This window comes from Corvus hawaiiensis, chromosome 5 (assembly GCF_020740725.1).
Source record: "Corvus hawaiiensis isolate bCorHaw1 chromosome 5, bCorHaw1.pri.cur, whole genome shotgun sequence".
In the NCBI taxonomy this organism is placed as follows: Eukaryota; Metazoa; Chordata; class Aves; order Passeriformes; family Corvidae; genus Corvus; species Corvus hawaiiensis.
In genome coordinates, this window is record NC_063217.1 from 49713464 (window position 1) to 49734274 (window position 20811).

General features: G+C 38.3%; 1 protein-coding gene across 1 annotated transcript; it reads right to left on the bottom strand.

Moving 5' to 3' along the window:
* Positions 1 to 207: 207 nt before the first annotated feature.
* Positions 208 to 19845, bottom strand: MAP9 (microtubule associated protein 9). The gene is made up of 11 exons (XM_048304428.1): positions 19415 to 19845; positions 18417 to 18534; positions 16728 to 17144; positions 14712 to 14968; positions 13822 to 13880; positions 13206 to 13371; positions 12037 to 12126; positions 11232 to 11393; positions 10661 to 10806; positions 9799 to 9931; positions 208 to 4221 (listed from the first exon to the last, which is right to left on the bottom strand). The coding sequence occupies exons 1-11, from the start codon at positions 19775 to 19777 to the stop codon at positions 4099 to 4101; spliced, it is 2034 nt and encodes a 677-aa protein (XP_048160385.1). The 5' UTR covers positions 19778 to 19845; the 3' UTR covers positions 208 to 4098.
* Between the last annotated feature and the right edge of the window lie 966 nt (positions 19846 to 20811).

The following is a 20811-nucleotide window of genomic DNA, read 5'->3' on the forward strand; positions in this document are numbered from 1 at the left end:
AAATGAATGTTTGCACTGGTGTGTCAGCAAGCAAGAGAGTCAGGGAGCTGGAGCAGAGAGCTGGAGTGCTGTAGAAGCTTGACTTCAGTGGGATACAGTTTCTTATCTACTTATGTTAACAATGATGAAAGAATAGCTTTTGCTTAGAGACACTGACCAGTTAATTTTCATGTATTAAAGTTTTAAATAAAGACTTGTATCCTTAGATCTGATGAAAACATTGAGGCTAGTATACTTTATTAAATACAAAATGTAATATACTTTATTAAATACAAAATATTTTCCCTCTGTCATGAATAAACATACAGATAGGATCTATACAGATAGATGTACATTCTTATACATTACTGTACATATGTTTATATTTCTCAGCTCTAATTCTTCGATGACATTTGTGTCATGCTGTAACATGTTCAAGTTTCTACAGTTTAACATTAGATATAACCCCCCAAATTCTATTAGAAAAGTTGTACATGTCAACTGTTTTCCCTTCTCTACAGACTTCAGCATGTTTTCCTAATTGAAAAGTTGTGCATTTATGTGAATTACTGCGCATTCTTCTGAAAGATGTCCCCAACACCCTCTCACTTCTGCCTTCTGTCAAAACCTTCTACAGTTATATAAAGGCTTAAAGGATGCAGCATTCAGTTCAGGAACAGGCATCTGACAAACTCTTTTCTATCTCTGCCACTAATTCTACCACACTTTTCATTTGAAGTCCTCAAGTACAGCCTGTCAGCAGAGGGACCTTCCTTGCTTCCTCTAGCTGGACACTGCAAAAATAAAGGTCCAGATGATCGCCTCACAGGCTGGCTTGTCTCAGACTCTCCAGGTCTGTTGCACAGTAAACTCTGGTGCCTGACACAAATTTCATCCCCCCATGATACTGTAGTTGGAGTTTCTTCACAGACTAAACCCAAATTCAAGGCTCCAAGTGCTAAAAGCCCAGAGCACTAACAATGAACACCACTACCCCAATCTAAAGGCATGAAGAAATTCAGTCTTTTTCTCATAAAATCAGAGTGTGCCACTTTTGAATTGGCAATTCTGTTGCATTCTGCTGGTAATGCAGTTCCCGTCTCTCCTGCTGCCATCTGTTATTTTACCTCTTACGTGGGCCACTGAAGCTGCTCTGGCTGGGCATCTTTTCAGCTTCTTTAAAGTTTCTGTTAGCAGTAGATTCTTTCTCTTTGGATGCCAATACTGTCACTGTGATGCCACTACTGCTGGGAAAAATGCCTGACCTACCACAAGGGAACAGCCAGAGCCAGACCTGGAGCTTATGAAAGCCCTGTATTCACTTATCTGCAGTATCTGTGCTACAGACTGGTTTATTACAGATAAAAATCTGGATTTACTGGATCTTTGCAAAAAGCTAATGTGCAGAATCCCTTAACTGGGAACTTCTATGGTAATGCAATGCACTGCAACACTGCACTGTGTGGGTACTGCTGTAGTCTGCCTGAAAGAACCACAAAGGTCCTAGGAACACAACCAGACTCCAGGGACTCTGCAAGAGCAGACTGCAGGCCTCAGGGCGCTTCTGAAAGCTCCAGTCCCTCTCCTGCCCCCCTCACCTTCTTGACCAATCTCCTCCTCCTCCCAAATGACAGAAGATGAGCTTAGCAAAAACCTGTAGGAATACTGCCCTACCCAGAAGTTCAGCACTCCAGAGGTGACTCAGTACAAACACGAGTCTCACAGATGTGGCAAAAAGGTCACTATTGTCATTAGGGTCCACTGGAAGAGATCAAGGGTGCATTACCTGCAGACTGTATATAATCAAAGGATGGGTGCCATTAAAGTCCCTGGCTTCTCTTCAGACTCTTCAGCGGAAAACACAGTTCTATCCACATATTTATGGAGGAGCAGCCCAGTGACAGAAGGCTAGAAACAAATAAAAGAATAAAATCCAGGTCCAGTACAATCATCTTTTGAGGAAGAAACAGAACTAAAAGGAAGACGCAGAACCGGCAGAGACCTACTAAAAAACCCCAGTGTGTACCAGGGCTACCACGAGCAAGATGCATGAAAGGCAACTGGAAGTTGAGCCATGCAAGGTAAAATACCAGGCAATATACTCAAACCTGATCCTGCAATAAAATTACTTCATCACCTAGAAGCTGTTTTAGATCTGCAAGGACTCCTCCCAATGGATCAAATCTGACCTGTCAGATGATTTGGCTGTACACAAATCCAGCACAACTGATGGTGAACCTTCACCATTATTCTCAAGGTTAGCAAATACTTCTTGACACTGTCAGTAGACCATATGCAACATAAATACTGTACATTTTGCAAGCCTCCCTCTACTTTTGTTTATTGATATGAACTAAGATAATGACAGTAATTACCTACTGTTCTAACAAATGTATCTTAGCTTTTTGCTTTCTAGCACCTGCTTATGCCTGTCATAAACTTTGCAAAAGGTCTGAATTGGGAATTCACAGAGTAGAGTTCAGACTAACAATAAAGAACAGAACCGTATTGAACATTGAGACAGAACAGATACCATTCTGATTTCCCTTGCACATACATACCAGCAACAAAATTTCACTTCAACAGCACTCTGGTAATAGAAACCATTATGGCCCAAACAAACTGCTCTAAATCCTCAGTGGCTCTCACTAAAATGTAAAAACACAAGCAAGAAACATCAGGAAACTAAAGAAATTCATCTGTTTGCCTGACTTGTGGTTTTCTCTTCTGAGGAGATGCCCCAGTGTTACATGAAATCAGAATGAAGGACTATCTCAGAGATTTATGAAGAGGACAGAAGTCTAGTGAAAAAGACAAGTCCACTTCTCAAATGCTTCTTTTACTTCTGAAGGAGGCTGCCAGTCTAAACAGGAGCAAGATTTTCATTTGAGAAAATATATCAATAAATTAAAGACTATGGGGTTTTTTTTACTTCTTTGTTGGTGATGCTGGTGTTGCTTTCTTTTGTTGAAAAGAATAAATATTTGAGGAGCACATCTGAACTGATTATGCAAATTCAAATAAGAAAACAAAACCACAAGTAACAGCTTAGTTTAGACAGCAGGCAAACAAGGGATTTGAAGATCTCTAAAAACACATAGTCTTGCCATTGCTTCCAAAATAGTGAGGCAAATAGCCAAAAAAACAAAAGGAAAATAAAAGAAGGCATTTTAGTAATTTACTACAGCAGCTACATCATTAGTAGTAATGAAAATGTGTTTGGGGAGGATTTACTTGATCATAAAAAGCAACCACAGAAGTCTTTAAATTACGTTCTGAAAAAATAATTTTCTGTTTCTAAGGCTGCGTTATAAGCATGCCACTGTTCCGTCCTTGCAGTTCTGATATAAGATTTTCTGTGCACATGCCTTTAAAACTGCTGCTTCCTGTATTCCTATAATGGCAGGAAATCTATGGAATGTATATGAAGACCTAAAGTGGAATTAACAGCTACATTCTTACTTGGTCCTAGATCATTTTACACTATATGGATTCCAGTTAAATTCTTCTGTACCACCACCTGGTTGACCATTTTTTGCCCCATGAAATCTTGCTTCTGCTAGATGCAGTTTTAATTTAAGAGCTATATTTATATTTCATAATGTAACATAATCTTATTTTTGCTGTATCTGGTATCTTAATGTATGAAAATTACATTCTCTTTCCATACTTCTTAGCCTTTTGTCTTCAACCACCACAAGAGAGCCAACATCTCCTTGCCCATCATCCCCATCCCACTGCCTCCTCAAATAATTTCTTCAAGACTTAACTCCTCAATAGTGTGGTCTAATAAATTAAAAATAACCATTCTTCTACTTATCGGATGAAAAAAATGCCAGAGTCTAGCCTTATGTATCCTGGACATACATTTTCACCAAAAAGGTATGAAATAACATGGAATTTAGCAAAACTAAGTTAAATACAGAATTAGAACAATTATTACATTTTCTAAAGCAATGAAAATGAGCAACAGGTTTATTTAAATTGCAGAGATAAAATAAACTAAAAAGAAAGAATGTAACACCTATAAAGGATTCCATGAAAATCAACTAGTAACAAAAGAGTGACTGGTTATTGACAGGACTTTGTACATTGTTCTTCTGGAAGGCAATAATCTGCTCAGTAATTACTAGAATATGTGACTTTGCCAGGTGGCCTCCAGGGAGGACTCATTTCATTCCCATGGACAGCCTGAAACTTCTTTTGGATCTTCTCAAGGTGTTCTCTCCTAATTTTGTTTTCCTGAGAATAAAAAAGATGTGTCAAAAAGAGCCCAAACCAAAACCACAACACTCCCCCCAGCCCCCAAACAACAACTCCACTAACAGGAAAGTCACAATTATTATTATGCCTTTCTTGTGTAAAGTGAAAAGTAAACATGCAATAGAAATTTGCCTTTTGGAGCTCGGTGCATCCCTTTTAGAAGTTCAGTCACAGACATTGCACAATGCAACACAAGAGGCTGCACATTGGGTGTCATTTACAATTTCGGTGACTGTCTCAAGGATGGCAGGGTTTGTGTACTGTCTAAACAAAAAGCCCAACACAAGGCCTAGTGGATTAGGCACTGTATTGGTCTTGTATGTAATTAGTCTCATATTAATTACTTCTTAAGAACGTCCTTAAGAGGATACCTAAATCACAATGCAAAATATGTTGTTCTTGTTTATATAATGAGAAGATTGATGCATCATTGTAACTTTCTGTACTTATTAAATCACACTTCCTATGTACTAGAACAAACTGGTAATAAATAATTTAATTTTAAACAAATATCTATCTAACTTATAAGCACTGCAAGATTCTAATTCTATTTTCTATTCTTTCAAACAGCAATGGGCCAACTAGGATGATGAGGGATAAGAAGATACTTGCAACACTCTTTTTGTGTCTCATTAACTAATGATTTTCAAGAAACCTGTCATTCAAAAGTTAAGTTGTAATTATTTATAATTATTTTTTATTTTTTAATCAGTTCTATTCTATAGGAAATAAGCATTCTTCTTTGCAAGGATGCCTGCCATTTCACCCTCAGGAGGACCAGCATCTAAAGGTGCATCTGCACTAGCAATTTGGTACACTGGTGAGCTCCCTATGGGTGCAAATTTTCCTTGTAATCATACTTGCAGGTTTGTGGTGCATACTCGTGCACATTTCTTACTGACTTAAAAGTAGTTTTTCTCTTGGTGGAACCAAGGTTGACATTATAGACCAGAGTATAATTTACTGTTACTTTCATATAACCCATGATCCTATCCCTCTGTATATCCACAAATTCCCAAGATGCTAGGAGTGTCTGCCTGCTACTCATATGTGAGCAGAGGAATAGTGAGGTAACTGTGGCTGAGGGAATAGACTGGGAAATGGGTGTGGAAGCATTACTGTAAAAAAGGGAGTTTGAGTGGAAGTTTCCTCCTGTTTTACGCATACACAGCAGTCAAACTACTAATGTGTCCAAAAACTTTAAAAACCAAAGCAACACACTGAAATATCAACCCTATCAATATGATTGTAATCTGTGCCCTTTAGCTTGTTGTCAACAAAAATCTGAAGAACCAATTCAGCTAGGAACATCTGGTCTAGCTAAACAAACACACAATAATTTCATGTTGTTACTAGTAAGGCTGATTAAAAGTAAAGCAAGGTTTGCATGGAGAAGGAATGCCCTTTGCTAAAATAAGCAATACAAAAGTTCATCACAGTCTAATAAAAAATATCATCTCTTTGTACAAACTGTATCTTTCTGGATCACATGGAGCAATTGAAGCAAACTAGGCTTGCAGCACTGTGACATTCTGACTCCCCTCATCCTTCACTTTTGCCTTCTTTCTCCTTCCATAGAGATCTTCCTCAGATGAACACAACTAATGGCTTTGGGTCTTTAGAACAAATTCAAGATATTCTAAAATTCTTGAAGGGAACTGTTTAGTACCCTAAGAGGAAAGGAGTCCGCATTATCACTGATATTTTTCAAAAAAGACATCAAGATATGTCAAGCAGTACAGATGAGCTTGGGAAGAATATGCTCTAATGGAATACATATATGATACATGCTCCTGTATCTATAATCACAGAATTATATTGTACACCATCAGGACAGGTAAGTGAAAACTCATTAAAAGTAAGACTTATTGCAGCAGCATTAGCAAGTATCAGAGAATTGTATGCTACAAAGAAATGTGCATATTTTACATTTATCAAGCACTCTCTAGTGAATACATGTTGCACAACAGATTTATGTGTGAAAAAACTAAACCAAAAATAAAGCATACCAGGAAGGGAACAAAAGTTGCTTAGGATTTTTTAACTGTGCTTCAGTTTTGAATGTTTGGCTTTGAAGATCCAACTTTCATTAATAAATCCCAGTGAAAAGAAAGAGTCTTGAGTTAATTTAACTGTTTTTTAAAAGATTGAAGTGGAAGTGAAGACCTACTGGCCTCCTCCCTGTCTCAACACACACAAGCTTTTTATGTTCTAGTCCTAAATACAGTTCAAATTCTCATGAGACATAACTGATATAAATATTCCATGGAATAATAAGGAAAATGTTATTTGCACTAATTGAAGAAGAGTAACAGAAACAGTCAAAGACTAAATCAATAATTGTAGCTTGTCTTACACTAGACCAGCTCAGCTGCATGGCTTGATTTCTGTGGAAGTTTCCTACTCAATAGCTTAGTAAGATTATTACATTTTTTACTTATAAAATTCTGAGAAGAGCAGTATAACTGCAGTATATGTTAGCAGTATGACTGCCACACAGAAATTGAATTTTATATATTGAAGAAGACTTACAACATTTAAGAGGAGTAACAATAGCAGCCTTATTTTTAAAATATTGCAAGGACAGGACATAAAAATTTCAATATAGAAAGTATTTTCAGAGAGATCATATTAACCTACATGAAATTAATAACCAACATCAGCTATTTCTAACCCAGAAAAGCAACAAATCAATGAGACTTATCCAGTACATCCTTTCTTGATGTTTTTAAACAGCTTTAGATTACCAAAAATAGATATTGCACATGCTGAAATTCAAGGTAAAATGTCAAACTTCTTGTAGGGCTTTTAACATTACTTTGCTGGTCTTTGAGAACTGTTTGAGAGCAGCCTTACTTCTCATCGGCTCATGGTAGGTTGATGTTTACCTCAGAAAATGGACAACATAACTTATCTGGGATACTCACTTCTATCCACAGTAAACAGGTACCAAGATTAAGATCTCAGAAATAATGGAAACTAAACTGAGCTGTCATTATAAACTTTCTACGTGATTCTTCTCCCCATTCCACTCAGAATAGGATGTTACTGACAAGTGTCAGACACTGGTATTATGCAGTAAGTAAAAAATGATCATTTATCAAGCTAGATTGGCTTCAAGAGTTCTTGGTGAGCAGCAAGAAGTAAATGATAGGAAAGAAACAAAATAATCAGAAGCTTGAATTTCCAGGCAACACTAAAGCATCTCATCTGAAGATTATCCTTTTTATGTTAGTACTGTACAAGTGTCAATAGCCTTTTCCAGGGCATTTATTTTCAGGCTTAAAAATTAATCTTCTCTATGCACTTATGTTATCAAACATTCACACAATGACCTCTAAAAGCAGAAGCAACAGAATTTCCATTAACACAAGAGCAGAATGTTTCTTCTGTTTTAGAAGAACTACAAGGAGATTTTTATGTCTGTTTTATCCATGCATTATGGTCAACACCTGGTTCAGGAAAGCTGAGGATGAATTTACACATTTATTTCTGCTGAATGTTAATGAAAACATACTAGAATACTTTCCACTATATTACTCCTATTTTATTTCCCTTCAAAACAAAATCCTGTTAGTTGAAAGAATACCCTTAAAAGGCTTCCAAATTCTGCCCTCAGATCTGATGCCTATCTACCTGCAGGCAGATGTCATCTTAGTTCCCTTGGTAATACAATGACAACTTTTCAGTGTTTCCTGAAGTTCACTACTGGTTTGTATTTTTTCTCTAACTGTACAGAGTGAGACAATATTCTGGCCAAAAATGATGACAGAGCCATTTCCCAATATGCTTTCTCAAATAAAGGTGTGTAAGCCGCAAAAAGACAGCACAAATTCTGAAAGTAAAAATGTGAAGACTGGGCATGAGACACGGCAGTCAACACTTGCACACAGACACTGAAAATGAGATCATTTTAGAGGTACCTTTGCCAACCAGTTCAGTACCTATCCCATCCTACACTTGCTTATCTCTCATGTAGGCACATGTATATCCAGTTAGATCTGGTCATTCCTCCAACTACTAAAATTTATATTAATAATCCCAGTGAAGTGATGACCCCAGGAATTTACACACAATTTGAACAGGGGAGCCTGTGCTAGGCAGCATCTTTCACTCCCAAAACATAGGGATACTTTTTTACCTTTATACAGAGTCCAGGACAGCAAGGAAGACAAATGTACAGTGAGAAGTAACATTCATGCTTAGGTACAACTAAGCTGATTAGGATAGCTGCAGTAAGCAGAGCATACCAGGGCAGTGCATTAGTTACTGCTCAAAGCATAATACTCCCTACCATGGCAATCAGGAATATTGACCAAGCAAGAAATAACCTAAGATCAGATATTAATCATTTGCTAAACTGAGCTGAAAATCACTTGACAATGGGGACCAGAGAAAACAGCTCTTACCAATGGTTACAGAAATGAGAGGTATTCCAACAGGGGACCAGGTCAAACATCTTCAAAGATCTAAACCTAAGACTAAAAAAGTTTGGAAACAGAGAGAAGGGAAAACATGCAGACTCTTGCTGTTTTGTGCAACTGCGTATTTCTGAGTTAGCGAAGTAAAGGATGATTGTCCTTTCTAAACCTGTCCCACATCCGTACAGCTGCCTGACTCAATTCTCATCTATCTGCCTCTCCCTCCCACAAAAAAAAAAAAAAAAAAAAAAGAAGCTATTGACAGAAAAAAGGAATTCCTGTAAGGACCTTAATCCAGCTGAGTTGCAAGATCCCATTCTTATAAATGGCAAAAGAGACCATATGTACAAGACGTGTAGGAATCACAAGGAAGAGAGACAGCAGGTTTCTAACCAAAAAAACCTTGACAATCAGTATGAAGAAAGACTGTGCCACAAGGTGGGGAATTAAAACAGGTTCTTTAACTGGCAAGTCACATACCTGTAAGAAAACAATATGTGCTAAGAATACTAGTGATCTCTCTTCTAGTTTGTCTTTCTGCAGCAAGGAAAAAACTCTGCCCTACTGTTGGAACTAGAGTACTGAATTAATTTACTGCTTACAACTGCGACACTGCTGTGAGAAAAATATAACTGGGAGCACCAGAGTTCCACCCTTTCTCGCAAATGGAAATCATCTTGAACCTCATTACAAGTGCTTTTATCAGTTGTAAGGTATCCAAGTCTCCCTTTTCAATACTTCCTTGAACGTACACGCACTGACTGTTGCAGCTGGCAACGCTGTTTGGCTTTGCAGGTTTTGTGCTCTGGCTAATTGGCCCTTCAGAGATGGTTGCTCCTGATATGGAGTGGCAAAAAATGAAGAATAACTGAAATTGAAAAATCTATGGCATGTAGGTAGAGAGAATATATTTTCCATGTATGCCAGTTATCAAGTGCACTGCGCTTTAGCAACGTTTTGCTCCCAGATTCTGGGGGACAAGTGATGTAATGTTGCCACCATCTGGCCTCTCTCATAACAGCACAACACCTCACGAGAATTACAATACTCAAGTGCTCACGCTCATTACACACTACATTAAACTTTTTGGTTTTGACAAAATGCAAAAAAAAAAACCCCAAACAACCAAACATACCAGCCATCTTTCATACTCCTCCATAGCCTTTTCACTTTTTTCTTCCTTCTTTGCCTGCTGCATTTGTCGCTTTCTTCTCTCCAGGAATTTTTCTACTTTCTTCTTCCTTATATATTCTTCCTTCTTTTTATTCCTGCATAGTGAGAGGGAAGAACAAGGGGTCATCATGTAATGGACTAAATACTGCATCTGCGACCAATTAAGTAAATTGAGTGAAAAGATATATTTTACACTTTTAATAAAAGATTGAGAATATGTATTTAAAAACTTCTATGTCCATTTTTATATATATCACCAAGGTATAAATGAATCTATTTATCCATTATGGCATCACTTTCTCTGTACTTCTTTCTCCCTTACTTATTATCATAAAAAAAAAAAAAATTCTGAACTTCTGTAGGTAACTGTAAGTTGCACATTGTCTGTGAAAACTCTTGGCTTGTAAAAATAATATAGAATTTCTCCAGCAGATACATCTCATTTCCTTCTTCCTACATCTGCATTCATACATTGTATTCCACAAAACTTTAAAGATTTATCCTCCTTCCTATGGCTTAGTAATGAAGCATGAGAATAACCACATAAGACACAATACTACTCAATGAATTTTCTCAGCTGCAGTATCTCTGCCTGGGCTTAGTTAGTGTCCTTTTGGTGAGGAAAGCAACTAAATAAATAAACTGAAGGGAGCTGCACAGCTTGTTTTCACTCTTATACTTGTTCTCCATTGGGAATGAAGAGTCTGATCCCAAGCATTCCATTGTCTTCCAATTACAAGCACATCAAGCATTCACAGAAGAGCAATTACATTTATAAGCAACACTTTGGAAGCTATGATATAGCAAACACAGTGGAGTAGTACCATTTTTCAATTGCTGATACACTGACTCTCCTCTTCTCTGCAACTAGGTCCTCTTCTATCTTCTTCCTCATTCTTTCAGACTGTTTTTCCTTCCTGCTTTGCTCTCTTAAAAATTCCACTTTTCTTTCTTTCCATTTTTTGAATGCCTAAAGACAACCATACATCCATGAGAAATCCAACACCTCACCTTTCTGTCAATACTCCACTAGTCTATTCTACATTATTATTTTTTTATAATTTCTACACATTCTAATTTTGGAATATTTGTTTGTAGCATTGCTCAGAAGTACTTATCACTATACCTAAAAAGAATGTTATTATTCCAGTAGATAATAGTTGATTGTTAGCGTATTTAGATGAAGTTAATTTTATGCATGGTTAATAGGCTCCAATTAGAGAAGCCTGTTTGTCTGCAAATGTAAACATTACATATTTCTGACAGAAAAGAACCTAGTAAGAGCTTCCTTCAAAAACTCTTCAAAATCCATCTCTTTCTGGATTAATCAAAATTGTTTTTTACCATCTCCTGAATCACATTCGAATACACATTTAGGTACATATTTCACATCACCGCTTGTGCTGCTTCTGTTTTTTCCTTATTCTGTTCTGCTGGTGTCTTTTCCTCAAGTTCACCAAGCTTCTTTTTTTCACTTAACTTCTTTGCTTCTTTCTCCTTCTTTTTTTTCCAGGCTTCAAAACATGCAATTGATTCTTCTCTTTTAAGTGCTTCTTTCTAGATTGGAAATAAATTAATTTCAGTACAAAATTCAAAGTGAAATAGTATGCTTTAAACATTGCTAAATTGAGTAATAAAGAAATAGACCAACATTGCAAGTATTACAATTAAATATATACAGTGTTTTTTTCTATGCCCATTTTTAATTTAATTGAATGAGATGAACCACTCCTGCAAAATACGTGTAGAAGGATATGAAATACATGTTAAGTGCTTAGAAGTGAAACATATTAATACCTAAAAGCCAAATCAAAGGATGTGAATGATACTATTCAAAATACAATCCTCTGTAGGTAAGCAAATCTTGAGGCAGGGAGTAAATGCCTCATGTTCTCATGCACAAAACAAAGCTTAGCACCTTAAGAGCTGAGCATCCCAAAGTCTTTGTAAACAAACTTGAAAATTAATCTAGGACGCACATTTCTAACACACCTTATGCAAACATGTAGGGAAGCACTGGACAGACACTGTTGACCACAACCACAACAAGCAGGACATGCCGTTTACTGTCTCACATCACCTCGTGCTATTGGGAGGAAACCAGATACCTTACAACAGCAGAGTGATGCACTTAGGCAGGAAGCACACTTCAAAGAACCACAGTTTGTCAACTTCTTTTTAAACAACAATGTAAACAAACCTTTTCAGTGTTGTTCCTTAGAATTTCAGCTTTCTCCTTTTCAGTTCTCTTTAATTCCAGTAGAAGGAGCTTTTTCTTTTCCAACCAGTTCTGTAAGAATCATTAAAATATTTTTAAAGTCCTTTTACGGTGTAAGTAAAGAGCAGCACCAATATAATGACCATGAAAATTACTCTTAGTTCGTCCATGTGCTAGTTAAATAAGCATCCCATGTGGAAGACTTAGCTGTTATCACACGAACATTGTGATCAAAAAAATCTATGGCTCTAAAATCACAGCTACAAAATCTAAAAAAAGCTTCAAGATCTTTTAAAAAGCATCTTCCTAGAAACACCAAAAAAATTCAAGCATTAATCAAAATGAAATAGAAGAATGGAATGAAGATTCTTATCATGTGGTATATAGGAATATTATTTACATTTGTTGTCTCTCTTGCAAATACCTGTAATTAAAGAGAATAAAATCCTACTGGGAGAAGTGAGGCAGCCATAAAAGGTTATGAGCCATCTGCAGAATCAGACTTAAATTTTCAAGAATTAGCTGTGTATTTGGTACACAGCTCAAAGATAAAAATCCTAAATGAAGACTATTTTACTTTTAAAAACTAGAGACAATATAAATATTGATATGAGAGTCTAAAATTTATTCTAGGGCCATAAAAAGTATTAAGAACACATACCAATATCAACAGTGTCTGTTAACGAGCGCTGTTCTCAAAGAGATTAGCAAAAATCTGCTGAAACCCAGAAAATAATTGTTGTGAGATTCCACAAGGAATTTACATAGATTATTCTTCTGGAAAGAGTATAGGATTTGTTATCACTTTTCCTGAATGCCATTTGAATAGAACATATCAGGAAACAAACCCAACCTTAAGTACACACTTACCTACATTAAGGATAAAGTAGAAATAATGGAAAATGTGTGCCTGAAAATAGTCTGACACAACTAATTATGAACCACATAAAAATATTATGTCCCTCTCATTGAGCTTTTTGTTCATAATATGAGGAAAAGGCATAACCAACAGAATAAAAGGATTACTAAACCTGTAAGCCAATGAAAGGAATGTAGTAAAAAATACTGATTTCAAGAAAATATGAGGTGTTGACCCCTCTATCAGGACCTTCATATTTTTGTTTGTTGGTTTGTTCATTTTAAAAATCTACCTGAAAAACAGCTGCCCTTAAATCATCTACTTTGTTCAATTCTGGACTTTTCTTCAGCATGCATTTATCCTCCAACACCTTTAACGATCCCAGATACTGAGATGAAACAGGTGAAGTTGATGGAACAGCTTTCCCCTTTTTCTTTAAATGCACAAAAGATGTAGACCTAGGAAAATACCAGGACACAAACACATTAATGACCTTTCCATTTATTGTAGCTGATACCAAGTAGTGTTCCTCTTGTTTCAGTGCATACCAAAAGTTACTGTGATTCTTTTTTTAGATGTGCTTAGCTGGGGACTGGGGAAAAGAAAAGGAGAAGGAACTTACCTCTTGTAAATTTATGAAGTACTTACACTTTCAGCTAAAAAACAGCTTAGAGCCTGTAAAGACCCCAGTAACACACTCATCACAGACACTGGCAAAAGGTCTGGGAGTCTGATCTGACATAAACCTGAGCAAGGGTCATAACAACATGCCACATGCACTAAACTGTTTTCCACAGATGCTCAGAGGCTGTCAGCAGTGAAGACAATGCTGACAGAAAATGAGAGTGGAGCAGCATCGTCGGGGCATCTTAAACAGCTCAGACCAACACCTGGCATCCTTCTCTTACCTGTCAGATAAAGAAGCATTTGGGTTTTGTAGAACTCTCTCCTTTGTTTCACTTAGTTTCTAAGAAACACAGAGGAAAAGTAAAGTTACAGAGTTTCTCAAGCAACAGATCAGGATGAAACAGGTTTTTACAAGCTAACAAGGACACTGAGAATTGGACCCTTATGGATCCCTTCCAAGTCAAGATATTCCATGGTCTCATGATGTTACAAAAATAGGCAAGAAAGACACCCTGATAAAGAGAGGGTATAGTACAGGGTAAGAAAGTAAGGAGAGAACAAAGCAAAACGAAACAAAAAAGACCCAAAACCAACCAACCAATCAAACTTTCATAATGCCTGTATCATTTTGGAATGGCACCTTTATTTGTATTATGTAAAAACATAGTCAACAGTTTAGAAATAACAAGAAGTCAAAAGAACCCAGCTGGGTTATTCTATAAATGCTTTTAAGTCTTTTGAATACTTAGCTTTAATAATTACATGTATCTACATATTTTCTTTTTAGGATAAAGCATAGAGTGCTTTGCATCTTATCCATTATTCAGGTCACACCATGGATTCCATCCTCTGCCAACACACACTGCTCACTGCTGTTCAGCTATCCTCACAACAGAGATTTGACTTTTTCACTTTGAGAAAGGTACTTTCTTAAGGCTGCAAAACACATTTCAGTACCTTTATCTGATTTAAATAATTTGTGGAAAAGGTATTCCTTAAATCTTTCCTAAAGCTATACAGAATTTGTAAGATCCTCAGCTCTAGAAACCAGATATTAAATTGTCAGCTTTACAGACAGTGTTCTACACACTTAAGGTACCAACTTTACAAAACCTTCCATTGTGCCTCTAGGACATTGTTCCAACAATGGTAAACTGTGTATGAGCAATACCTTGACAGAGCTCTTTGACATGTTCTTTGCCTTCCCATGCTCAGATTGATCATTCACTGATACCTCCTGCATTGTATCAGTTACTATTTGCCTTTCCACTATTTTCATCATTCCATCTGAACTGTCAGCTGTTGGCTGCTCTAATTCCTTTGTTTTCTCATAGACTGTGGTCCTCATTTGCTGTGTCACAGAAGAGGATTTCCTACCACTGTCCTCCAGTTTCAAGTCGCTGGTGCTGACAGTCTTCTGATCTTGATCTAAAGGGAGAAAAAAGATTGAGAGGACACATTAACAAGAACTTCATTGTTTCTGAGTACTGTTATTTCTGTACAGAATGCATTTCTAGAAAAACTGTCAATCTATGAAAGTTGTTACTAAATTTTATATGGTATAATGTATTTTCTGTATGTCCCCTTCTAAGAACTATATACTAATAAGAACAGTATTCACTTGTATTTGCATGTCAGACTGGAGTAGTAACTGCAGCTTTAACTAATGTTAGAGAATGTGACAGCAAGACAAAGGCAAAATTTTCCATCTGCCTTTCATGGCTGTAGTACAGAAACCAAAAGCAAGAGTCATTGCAATCACAGCAAGAGCTCTTCTGACATCCAGCAAACTTCTAATGAAGTCTACAAGTGAACACTTTGGGTAACAAATACTGCTTTCATTGTGTGGTGTTTTTCAGGGGTGTGTGACACATGAGGGAATAACTGAAAAATTCTGCAGTGGGAATTTAAAGAAAACACCACCTCAATCTGAATGTATGCCTAAGTGGTGAAATTGTTACTTATGGAACACTTTATTAATAAGACTTAAAAACCATTTTTATCAGATGTCAACTGCCAGTAATGCAGAGACCTAAATTTGTAAAACAATTCAGACAGAAGCCAAAAAATGCCCCAGTAAAACCAAATTATAAGTCTTCCACATATTTCTGATGGAATTCTTCAGAAAAACAGAATTTTTGGATGACAAATTAACTGCAAATTACCTGAAGAAAGGAACATTAATGCCCATAATCTAAGAAATTTAACCTAGATTTACAGGGATGAAGATAAGTTCAAGGTGACAAGAATTCTGAATTTATAACCAATACTGCAGTCTGTCACTGAAGAAAAGGAGTAGTTCAGCTTCTTTTCTGCTAGTCTAAAACTACACAGGCACACCAGCCAGGAAAGAGAGTTGTCTGCACATTCAAGAGAATGTGCAAAGTCTGCACTTTGGTGCCATCAAGTGGAAAGAAAAAACGAAGCTGATACCTTTAATCATGCTCTCCCAATTTCAAAGTTATCATATTCCATCACAGGTAATGACCGGCCATAAACTTATCTGAACATCAAACAGGACAAACTCCTCTCATATTAGGAATTAGATAAAAATACAAAGTCTTTTGGCACATATAGTCAATTAGCAGAATTCCAAATTCTGCTTTGCATATTAAAAATGAATTAGCTATTCTGATACTGAAATACAAGTTTGGGGGGTTTATGTGTTTGACTATACCTCCAAAGTGTGTCAGTATCTTCGAAGTAAAAGCTCATTTGAAGTTTCACTTGAAATAATGAGACATCTACCACTCACAAATGGTTTGGCTACAGCTGATTTTCTGACATTCTGTTACATTACAGCTTCACCTGGTCATAGAAAAGGAGTTTAATGGCCCTTCCATTAAAGGGTGCATGGATGCTGTGGACACGATGTCAACACAGCCTTCTGTGCCGTGCACACACTGAGGAGGCATCTTGGCAACCCTCTCACACCTTCCATTCACATGCACTGATGGAGAGCTGGACTTTAAGGACCTAAACAGCTGGTTGTCATCTTCTGAAAGGAAAAGGCAAACAGGAACCTCCTACTCTTGGCCCACACTGGTTCAGTTTACCCCCTGGCAGACAGAGTTTGTTTATTTTTAGAAGCAGATGATTGTTAACACAGAAAATAACCCTAATTAAAATGCTTTAAAATATTGTAACATGGCTAAGCAGCAACAACATTCAAATACTTTCTTTTCACCTGATGCTGAAGCCTTTCCTTTTTTGTGCATCCGAGGCTTTGCTTTTGGTTGGTTTTCCTCTTGATTTTCTTTTTTATGTAGCTCATTAATAGGCAAGTCATCACTTTCACTATTATCATGCAATACATCTTCAGCAGCCGAATGCTCTTCATTATATTTTCTGTTATTATCCTCATGTTGGCCTTCCAAACATCCTTCTTCACCATCTTTTCTGTCATTCTGTATGTTTTCACCTTCTAAAACCATTATTTGCTGAAGCCTCTTTTCATGACAGGATAAATTCAAGTCATCAGGAGCTTCATTTTCTGAATCTACTGCTTTTTGGGAAGCATCATCATTCAATAGAGGACTCCCAGCAACAGATTTCTCAGTGCTTGTAGAATCTGAATTACTTTCAGCAAGTTCTTTCCTAATACCTGCAAAGAGCATATTACCAAGTTGCATTTGATACAAGTGGAAAAAAAAACGGGACACAGAAGCAGTATCACCTACAACCTAACACTATTTTTCATAAAACATCCTCCTTAGTTTCTGAGCATTTCTCTTTCTGTGCCTCCGATCTCTGCAAAGCCACCAAACTACGGCCTTATTCTACTTCCTTTCCTGTCATCTGTTTTCATGGACCCAATCAAAAAAAAAAAATTCACTCATTAACTCTCTTCTGCCATGCAATTTAAAGCCCTTCTAAAAAAAAATGTCTCAGTGCCACAGGAAGTGGAAGCAAGTCAACAACAACAAAGCTGGGCAGGTTTGGTATTAGAATCCATCCTCCCTTCCCTTCACTTCTGCCCCATTTAAACTCTACTAGAAGATACTCAAAGGAAGTATCTTCTACAATGCTAAGGTTCACATGCTTAACATAAATATTTATCTTCCTCTAGCCTATTATTGCTAATTGACCTAATTTCAGAGTTCAAATGTTTGAGAAAGGTGACAAAGGAATGTCATGATAGTAAAGTAATGCATTTACTGCTGGAGAGCTTTTTTCCCTAAATCTTGTCAACAAATGGAAATCAAAGCATTCCACAAACTGTTAAAAGATGTTTCAGGTGTGAATGAAAAACAGGCCACAGAGGAAGTCCTTTTAAAAATACATGATCATATTAAACACTCCTATTTTCCTTAGCATTTAGTGCTATACCAGCAGGAAGACAAGTCATTAGGCCAATCTTGTAATTTGGCCAAACATAAACATTAGCAAACATAAAATGCATCCTGCTCCAAGAAAAACAGCCAGATCAAACCTATTCCTGGTTTACATACACTGCTGGGCAAGCACACTCTGCAGCATGTCCTGCAGCCCTTATTCACTGATTGTCCAGACTGGGAAACCAGGACGAAAAAACCATTGGCTTTCTCTCTGCCCATGTCCATTTTCATTTACAGTACTGTGCACTCCTGTCTCATCCCAGTGTCAAGTAACCAAGATGGCTAAGGAGGAGAACTGGGCACCACAATTGTAAGAACCAGTACAGACTTATGTGTGGTCTAACAGCTTGGCACCTCCACTGATTTCATTGGGAATTCTGCTGCTAATTTGGCAGAGGAGGACTCAGTGATTTAGAAGTTGTTAAAATATGAAATCTTGGAACACTAAGAAGTCATATTGACACGTAAGGTTTCTCTACAATCTAGTAATGAGTTAAGAAAGGGAAGAACACAAGGAAAAATATTTAATTTTGTTTTACCATTTAACATGCCATCTTCATCACTTTCAAAGTCATCTGAATATTCATCTGTTTCCTTGCTTGTTGCATAACCCAAAATTGCTTCCTGTAGCTCATCCTGAAATGGCTTCACAAATAACTTTTACATAAAAGAGAAGATTCATTTGTTCAAGTTCAGCACTAATTCTCCCCTCCCACACATACATAAACAAAACTAAGCAACAGAGATAGGCCCATTTAATTGACAATTACTGTGAAGCATAGTGCTTCCATTCTAGCTCCATTCCCCTAACACATCTGCATCACAAAAGTCTCCAAATCTCCACGCATTTATTTATATTTTTTCTTCATAAGGAACATATCTTGAAAATCCCTCTTCCATTTTTTGGCACTTATGGTGTATCATCATGTGACACTTCTCCTCTTTTGTATGTTTCTACTGGCAAGAACACAAGAGTCTGTGAGAGCAGGTGAGCACGGACGAGCTCTTCACTGCCACAGGACAGGAGCCTGAAGCAGGTGGCAGGTCCAAACCAGTGAAGAACTTCATATATTTCGGACTCTGCTGCAGGACATCATGGACACACCACATTTACATGATTCTGAAGAGCACTCGGCTTATTTACAGATTGCAAGTACATTAAGAAATGCACCAGTATCTCCAGATTCCAGGCCTTGACCCACAAACCACGAGGAGCAGTGGTTTGTCCGGGCCTTGGGCGCTTCCCGAGGCACCTGCTGGCGGCCAGGCTGCTCCTTCAGCCCGGCTGTCAGGAACGGGGCAGCCGGGCTGCTCCCAGCCTGTGCTCCCAGGAGAGCAGCTCCGGCTGTCCTCACGGAGGGCAGCCTGCTTGCCCGCTTTCATTTTGAAAGCAACGCGGATTTCTGTGGGTGTGTTGCCCGTAACAGCGAATTACCGTATTCTCAGGGGCAGAAACCTGCTCGCAGGCCCGGCTCCCCAGCGCCGGCTTTACCCTGCCCCTGCCCGTCCCGTCCCTGCCCGGGCCGCCGCCGCTCACCTGCCGCCCGCCGTCCGCGGCGCCTCCCCGCGACATGGTGGAGGTGTCTCGTTGCGGCCTCGCAGCACCCTCGGCCGCCGCCAAGCCCCGGGAAAGAGCCTCGGGAAAAACGGCCCGGCAGAGAAGGCCGGGAAAGAGCCCCGGGCCGGGCCCGGCCGCGCCGCCCGTCGCCCGGCAACGGCCGTGCCGGCGATGGCCTTCATTAGTCGGGAATCGCCGCGTGTCGCTGCAGCGCCGCCTCCTCAGCCGGGCCAAAGCCGCTCTGGCAGGATTTATTATCGATGCCCATACTCTCCCGGGATTTATTATCGATGCCCCTATCCTGCAAATAACCCTGTTCCCACAAGCGGCGCATCCATACATTAATGACACTCCTACCAGGGCTGAAACACATTCGTCGACCCCACTCTTGCAGTTAGGTAAGTGTCCAAAACCTTCCCACTTGGGATGTGAGCACTTTCCATAAGAAACGTACTCGTTTTAGTCCTTTCTGGAACAAAGATCTCACAGCACTTGTATGTTAACTTAAATTACATTTTAGACATGAAGAAATTACAGTGACATAGAAGTAAATCGCCTGGTGCTTGCACCTCCTAATGCTCCAATTTTTATTTCCCCAAAGGCTGGTTGTGCAATCCACCTGGTGAGCACCAGACCCCTGGCAACCAGACACTTTGCTAAGCAGCACACGTCCCTGCAGAGCTGGCTGTCCTAGAGGTCATCTGTCCACTGTATGGGCCACAATGAATCCCAGGGTGCTCTGGGAATACCAACCTCTTGCATCAAAGAAAAGCTGTCCAGGACCATTTACCGGTAAAGACATTTCTATTCTTCCTCCAGTTTAAATGCTTCTGATCACTCCTTTTCTAAAATAAGACTAGAGCCCCAGTTGTCTTAGTGACAACAAAGAACTTCTGACATGTTCTCTATACTGGTGTTATATTTATATATATTAATCTTCCCCAATATGCATTGCATTTTTGTAAGTTGTGCAGAAGAAAATCTCTCTGACAGAAACAGGGAGAGAGTATGTAGGACAGAGCCCAGAGCCTTAGGACTTGTTTTCCTCTTGTTTATTTATGTAGAGTTATATTTTAAAAGCAGTGCAGTTATGCAAAGGCCACAACACACCTGGGGGGAAAGAGGCCCTGAGTTCTAACAAGTAACCTTGGATTTAAACTAACAATTATTTGCCAGTGATTAATTGATATTTAGGTGTCATCTGTAAGCAGCTCCTTGCTTTGTTTACCCATATTTATTTATGCTTGATCTGCTGAATAATCATGGCATTTGTTGAGAGTTATGCTTGATGTGCAATTTTTTTCCTGTATTCAGTTCACATGTGAAGGTCTTAAATTTGAATCTGTGCTATTCCATCTCTCTGTGAAGGTGAAAGG